Raw genomic sequence first — 8,338 nt, 5'->3', positions numbered from 1 at the left:
ATACAAAATTACTAGAAAGAGAATGAACCTACATTCATTCAACTAAAAGAAAAAAAAATAAGAAAAAAAAGAAGAAGAAAAATGCAACATTAAAAAAGACATTTTTGTACTTTTGAAGTAAAATTTTGGTGTAAAAACTAAGAATTTATGTGTTATTATTAAGAAATTTCGGTATATTTTTATTCCGATAAATTTTACATAATTCAAAACTCTTTCTCTTTCTTTTCCTCATCTTCTACTGCTTCATTTAAAATTCTTAAAAATACTAATAAAATAATCAGAACTAAATCAAATCTTTTAACAAATCCTAACAACAAAACAAATTAAAATAGAGACTATATAAATCCAAAAATAATTGTTAAATTTGTGTCTTTTATTAGACTTGAAAAATACTGATATTTTGTTGTCTTGACTTAGTCTAATAAATTTTGAGTTGCTGTCATTTTAGAACCATTATTTTTTTAGACGAATTTTTTATCTCTTTGGTATCTAAAACTGACATGGTATAATTTTTCTATTATTTAGATATTTAAACATAACAAAATTATCATTCTACTCCTTAATTCTAAAATATCAAAAATATCCTCTTGAATACACATATCACAGTTGTCCCAGCTCCACACCGTGCAATCATTCCTGATGAGTATGTAAAACTAAAAAGCTTCTCATAAAGCTAATTAAATGTGATGTGAACTTTAATTATTTTTATTCATTTATTGTTGAATTAATCATTAAGGTGTGCCTCCCATTGTTGTTGTTGTAATGGTATTTTGGGAGAATTGAAGGTGAGGCAATGCTTGGAGTGAGGGGTTTTCATTTGGGCGGAATAATGGTTTGGTTTAGGAGAAGGGGTTGGAGCTATTGATGAAAAAAAAGAAGAGACAGAATGAAACCTTTTCGCATGGTGTGAGAGAGAAATGTAGCATGTCTGCATGGTGCGAGAAATAGAATATTAATCAGTTCTCAAATTTATATTTGTATTGGAAGCATCTTACATAGTACGAGAGTAAGATGTTAGTAGATTGCAATATGTGAAAAGTTACGTATTCCACATATGTGCATAGTGTATAATATTTTTATTATCCATGTTCGAGCGATACAGCATTCAAAGTTTCATTTTAAAAAAAGTAAATTATAATTTTTATCCAAAAAATAAAAAATACTGACATATTTATTCATAAACCGCACACTCTCTCATTGGGGTCAGTTGCGACTCAACAATACCAGTACCATCATCACCAGCATAATCATCTAACGCAAGCTCAGTTTCTAGATCTAAGAATGCTGCGAGTAGTGAGCGATCCGTTGGGATGGGTAAATTGTCACTACCATTAACTTCATCATCCTCGCCATCTTCCATCATCTTCAAGCTTAACTGTCTGGCCTCGGAATTCAACACCCTAACGGAATCCATAGAGCGTGTGAAGAGGCTTCTGCATTACATATCTTTATTCCACCATTCGACGATTCAGATCGGGTTCCAGAGAATCGAATTCAGATCTACACACACTCAAAAGCTGCGACTTTTTTAAGGGTTGATCGAAAAATGGTGTCTGGGAACGACCCAGTTGAGTCCTTCTTCAATTCCATTCAGGTTGTGAAGGAATCGCTATCTCCTTTGGAAGTGGGTATTCGAAAAGCTGCAAAGGATCTTGAGCACTGCTTCCTGTCAGGACATAAGAATAAGGGCACAAAAGGTGTTTGTTTGATTGCCCAGGTGAAGCAAGATGGTGAATTTCATATCTGCAATGTGAAGAAGAAGAGAGGGTTGTCAATGAAAGTTCCCTTGAAGATTTTCTTGGGTATTTTCTCACAGAACTCAGTGAGTGGTAATGGGAATGTGAATGTGAATGGTGATGAGGTGGATAAGAAGGGTGATGGGTCTTCTTCTTGCACCAATTACTTGAAGTTTGCAGTAACTTGGTCTTTGCTGGTTAATATTTTCTTTCAAGCACTCCTAGTTCCTTTCAAAGCTGGTAAGGAAGGAGGCGACAGGGTTGGAGTTTCGGAAGAGGTGGAAGGTAAAGGGGAAGCGGAACCTGCGGTTGAGATCGGAGAGGAAGAGATGGAGGGAGGAAAAAAGGTGGTGATAGCGGTGGTGGTGATGGTAATAGCAACAATGATAGTGGTAATTGGGGAGAAAAGTGGTGGCAGAATTTGAAATTTGAATAGCTAAGAACATTGAGAGAGAGAGAGAGGGGGGAGAGAAGAGACTATGGTAGTAGTGGTGAAAAAAAAAGGATAGTTTAGGAATTTTATTTAATGTTTTTTAATTTAGATAATTTTACTTGTAAAAATCATTTTGTATAGGTACAAATAATAATTTTTGTTTTCTATGAATAAATACATCAATATTTTTAACTTTTATGAATAGAAATAGTAGTTTACTTTTTTAAAATAATTTTATTTTAAAAAACACAAACATATTTTTAAAAATTTTTATCAAAACAAGTGAGCAACCGAGCAAGCATATTAATGCTCAAGTTGGGATACTTATTGTTTATGGTATGGAAATGGAAATTCCAGCTATCTGATCTCTTTGGAAAAATTGTGTGGCTGTCGCATCATATTCAATTATTCATATCCTAATAACATATAGTCCACAGTGATTATTACAATTTTAATTCGATATAAATGAATGGAGACCAGCTTTGTGTACTACATTCACAACCATAAAGTCAAGAAGCAAGTAGACTTTAGAGGCAATCAATGTCAATCATGTATGTCTATTTGTATTCTACGGATGATTTGAAGATTCTCTGATCTTAGGAAGCAATATTCAAATCATGGAAGTGTGATTTATTTGCCAAGTAAGCCCAACAACATTGTACGAACGACATCACACTAGAGTGTCAAATGAATCACTCCTCTGACCAAAAAAAAAAAAAAAAAAAAAAAAATCACTCCGATTCATTTAAGTTCAGTCCGTTTAAATTTATTTTATTTATATAATATAATTTTTTAATTTAAATCATTTATAGCTAATTTAATAAGTTAAATAAAGTGATTTATTATTTTATTTTAATTTTTAAAAAATATTTTAACAAAAAATATTATTTTTAGATTAAAACTTTAAATAAACAATATTTTTTCAGTTAATGAATTGAATTTTTGGATCAATTCTAAAAAAAAAAGTAAAAAAATCTAATCGTCCGTTAATCCTATGAATTAGTCTACGTTTAATTTAAAATTTAAATAGATTTAATTTTAGATACAAAGCTTACTCATTTAAATAAATAAATAGATTGAGTCGAATGATTGTAAATTTATGTGGTTCAGGCGTCAATTGTATAGGGTTTAGGATGTTAATAACTTTTGTCAAAAATAATTAGAAATTAGTTTATTTTATCTGTTTAATATTTTTCTATTGATACTCCATCTTACTGTGTTGAACTTTTTATTTAAAAAAAATAATAAATTCAACCGATAAATTTAGTCTATTTTATTAACCCTAAATGATACTTTTAAGATAAGACTTTTTTTTTTTTTTAGTAAAAAAATTGAGACAACTGGTAAGATATTGTTATTGTCCTACTAGGATTTAGTATGGTTCCAATTATTCCTCTCTGTTAGTAATTGGTTTTTGTTTTTCTAACTTTCTATATCATCCATGTTCAGAAAATTTCGCACAACTCCAAATTTCCAATATTTAAACCGGTCTGCTCTACTTTTCCTTTTATGCTGATGATGATAATAAAATTACATACATATCTCTTTTTAAAAAGGAATAGCCAAGAATTCTGTATTTTATTTTCAAAAATTAATACGGTCACATGTCAATTCAGAACAATAATTATCATAAATCATAAACAATTTTTTCTGCGCTGATATTGTTGAAAAATGAAAAGTATGGCCTTGTGGGCATGCATCTTTTTTTTTCTGGTGACTTTGTGGGCATGCATCTAGTTAGATAAGGTTGCACTTCTTTGGTTTAACAAATAATATGAATAGATTGAAAAATAACTATACGAAATATATATTAAAATTAATTATTAATATAAAATATATATTAAAATATAAAATATATACTAAAAATAAATTAAAATTAATTATTAATATAAAATATATATTAAAATATAAAATATATACTAAAAATAAAATAAAATAAATTATATATAATTATATATACAATATTTGTAGTTAAATTTAATATATATAATTGATTTTAATATATACTTAATATTTTATTGAGAAATCATTTGCATGACAGTATTTTCGTTTTTTATTTAATTTATTAAAGAATTAAAATATGTTGTGATTCAAGTCAATTTAAAAACAATTATGATATACATAATTAAAAAATTAATTATTATTCAATTATTACATATGAAGATATATTTAATATTTAAAAAAATTAATTATATTTTTATAAAAAAATCATTATTTTGTTGTAAAATGTGTGATTATTTGTAATAAAACTGAAATAATACATAAAAAGTACGTAAAGATAATAAAATTGTGAAAGAATAAAAAAAATAAAAAATTTTATTGATTGTTGATTGATTGAATTATAAACTATATATATATATATATATATATATATATATATATATATATAGCATTGACCTATAAAAGATAAAAGTAAATAAAGATAGAATAAGGATAAGTAAAAATAAAATAAAAATAAGATGATAATAAAAATTAAAATTATAACTAAATTTTTGTATTCTGTTGGGTTAAATTTGTGGACGGTGAAACTTTTTTATTTTTGTCATAGACTAAAATAAAAGAGTGGTTTAATAATTTGAATTACTATATGCTTTATTAGAAAAACAAAAAAAATTATATATAAATTGATTAAATTCAAACAAATTTGTGGCTGATTTTGTTATTAGCATATTCCTACCGAAGATATTTGTTATTAAATTTGTGACTAATAACAATGTCCTTTTTAAGAACTTGGGTTGACTTGACGCTCTAAATGTTAACTTGGCTTGGCAATTGGCAATTTGCATTTCACTTGCCTATCCATATATTAACATCATATTCTATGGATCAGAAAAGCTAATAGATCAGCATCTTTTTACTAATTTTATCTGGTATAATATTTTTTAATTTTTATACTAAAGTGATAAATGATGTATTTAAACTTTTTTTTAACATAAGTATAAAAATAAAAAATATTATTATTAGTCAAGTACTCATTAATTATGTAGCACTGCTCTTTATGAATTTTAACAACTCTTACAACTGGAATTTTTATGGTGTTTTAACTCTAGCCGTCGAAATTCGCCTTTCACGAGGTAGAAAGTCTGCCAAAATCAAATCCAAAACATGATTCTTAAAAGAAGAAGTATAGGAAGTGAATAGAGTAACCATCCAGATACCAGGAATAATAAATATCTAATGTCTTACGAAATCAAACATTTCTATATTTCATTGTACACATTGTATAAATATTCCATTGACTCCCTAGCAGGATTATGAAAGATTGTCACTGTACACTAACGAATAAAAAAGAACTAAACTCACTTTCAACAGTTCCTTGATAAATACATTTGTATTCAGATACATGGATTCAAATATGAGCAGCACATAGAAGATTTCTAAAAATTGCAATGGCTTCTACAAGAAGTTATTGGAGATGGAGCAAGCAAGATTTCTTGCCAGAAGAGTCCTTCCAAACCTGGACGAACTACACCTCTGCCCTCTCACAAACATGGTTCAGATTCAAGAACCGCCTAACATCAAGATCAGATGATGAAACCGAAACTACACAACTCAGAAAGCAAAGCGAGAATGAAATGAAGCGTTGCCTCAGTTGGTGGGACCTAATCTGGTTTGGTTTCGGAGCAGTGGTTGGTGCTGGAATCTTCGTTCTAACGGGAGAAGAAGCTCATGATACCGTTGGTCCAGCTATTATCTTATCCTATGCAGTTTCTGGAATCTCAGCAATGCTTTCAGTCTTCTGTTACACCGAATTCGCCGTCGAAGTTCCGGTAGCCGGCGGCTCTTTCGCTTACCTGAGGATTGAGTTGGGAGATTTTGCTGCCTTCATAGCTGCAGGGAACATTCTTCTTGAAAGCATTGTTGGAACTGCCGCGGTTTCCAGATCTTGGACTTCTTACTTCACAAGCCTTTTGAATAAACCAAAAAATTCCCTGCGGATCAAGACTGGTCTCAAAGACGGTTACAACTTGCTTGATCCTATTGCTGTTGTGGTTCTTGCCGCCGCCTCCGCCATCGCCATCAGCAGCACTAGGAAAACCTCCTACCTCAATTGGATTGCATCTGCTGTCAACACTTTGGTGATTTTGTTTGTGATCATTGCAGGCTTTGTTCATGCGGACACATCAAATTTGACACCTTTTCTCCCATTTGGTGCTAAAGGTATTCATATTCATAATTAAATTTCATAATGAGTTTGTGTTTATGTTGTCTTCTTGTTTTCTTGCAATAAGTTTCACTTTACTTTGCTGATTTTCTTTTGCTAAAAAAAATCATTACATGTTAAAATTTAAAATATATATTAAAATTAAGTTAAACAACACGTGCATTTATACACAATATACGATACCTGACTTGGTAGTTAATTTTAATGTGGATATAGTATTTTTTATAATATAATCATATTTGATTTATATTATAATCAAACTCCGTAGGTAATATAATCAAACTTGATTTCTTAACAGGAATATTTCAAGCTGCCGCAATTGTTTATTTTGCATATGGGGGTTTTGATAGCATTGCAACAATGGCTGAAGAAACCAAGAACCCTTCAAGGGACATACCAATAGGGCTTGTTGGATCAATGTCGATGATCACAGTGATATATTGCCTAATGGCACTTACACTCAGCATGATGCAGAAGTACAAAGACATAGACACTGATGCAGCATTCTCTGTTGCGTTTCAGAGTGTGGGAATGAAATGGGCTAAGTATGTTGTTGCTTTTGGTGCATTGAAGGGTATGACAACCGTTCTTCTTGTTGGGGCATTGGGACAAGCACGTTACACCACTCACATTGCACGTTCACACATGATCCCTCCATGGTTTGCCCTTGTTCATCCAAAGACAGGTATGATGGACGGATATGGAAGTTAGACAAATGAATTCCTATCGTTATTTAATGAAAACATAACAATTTCAGTTAAAGTTTGAAAACTGATTTGGTGATTAAGTACTGATTCGAGATATTATTCATAGAGTAAATAGTCATTTTGGTATTGAAAGATTTTAATTTTGATAAAACGAACCTCAACTTTTATTTTTGTCAAATGAACTCCAAAATATCAATTCTGCTTGATAAAATGATCTAAACGTCTAGAGTAATAGGTTAATAATTACTCTATTTTGTCAAACGAAACTGATATTTAGGGGTTCATTTTGTTAAAAACAAAAGTTGAGATCCGTTTGGTTAAAATCCGAATCTTTTGGGTAATCAAATAGCTATTTACTCTTATTTATACTTAGCTTTTCTTGTTACTAAATTGTGATATTTGCAAATTGTATTTTACATACCATAACTAATAGCTATACCCTTATTGGTGCACATATCAGGAACACCTATAAATGCAACACTGTTAATCACAATCTCAAGTGCTTGCATAGCATTTTTCTCAAGCTTGGATGTGTTGTCAAGCTTGTTATCAATAAGCACACTCTTCATCTTCATGATGATGGCTGTGGCACTTTTGGTTAGAAGGTACTATGTGAGAGGTGTGACACCAAGGGAAAACCTTTTAAAGCTAGTAGCATTCTTGCTACTAATCATTGCTTCATCAATGGGGATTTCAGCTTGTTGGGGCATAAACCCTAATGGATGGATTGGATATACAATAACTGTTCCTATATGGTTCTTGGCCACATTAGGCATGTCACTTGTTTTGAAACAGCAAAGGGATCCTAAGGTTTGGGGAGTTCCACTTGTTCCATGGTTGCCATCAATTTCAATTGCAATTAATATATTCCTAATGGGATCTTTGGATTCATCAGCATTCATAAGATTTGGAATTTGCACTGGGGTAATGTTGATATACTATTTTTTCTTTGGACTACATGCAACTTATGACATGGCTCATCAACAAGAAAAGTTGCAAAATGAGAACAAAATTAAGCAAATGGAGACCATGGAGAATGCAGGGCCTTAAATATTTACTCTCTCACATGTTTGTATTAAAATCAGAATTCCTTTCTACAAGTTTTACTAAATTGTATGCTAGTAATCTATATATGTCCCAGTATGATGATCAAATTGAAAACAAAAACAGAAGAATTCCTATAGCAGAATGAACTCTAGTACTTGTTCACTCATTTACTTACAATCCGTATACATAATCTTCTATTCTGCTACGGAGCCTCAAGCAATAGCTTCACTGGAATGATTGACCTTGCCAA

The 8,338-nt window shown here is 30.6% G+C and overlaps 1 protein-coding gene across 1 annotated transcript; it reads left to right on the top strand.

Annotated features, from left to right (window-relative positions):
* The first annotated feature begins 5,446 nt into the window (after positions 1–5,446).
* Positions 5,447–8,224, top strand: LOC130973355 (cationic amino acid transporter 5-like). Its single transcript, XM_057897838.1, has 3 exons — positions 5,447–6,330; positions 6,633–7,019; positions 7,502–8,224. Exons 1-3 carry the CDS (start codon positions 5,559–5,561, stop codon positions 8,089–8,091), a joined length of 1,749 nt encoding a protein of 582 aa, XP_057753821.1. The 5' UTR covers positions 5,447–5,558; the 3' UTR covers positions 8,092–8,224.
* Positions 8,225–8,338: the final 114 nt, after the last annotated feature.

The sequence above is a fragment of the Arachis stenosperma genome, chromosome 4 (genome assembly GCF_014773155.1).
Source record: "Arachis stenosperma cultivar V10309 chromosome 4, arast.V10309.gnm1.PFL2, whole genome shotgun sequence".
Classification (NCBI taxonomy): Eukaryota; Viridiplantae; Streptophyta; class Magnoliopsida; order Fabales; family Fabaceae; genus Arachis; species Arachis stenosperma.
Note: the sequence above shows the minus strand (reverse complement) of the source record. Positions and strands in the feature narration are given on the sequence as shown.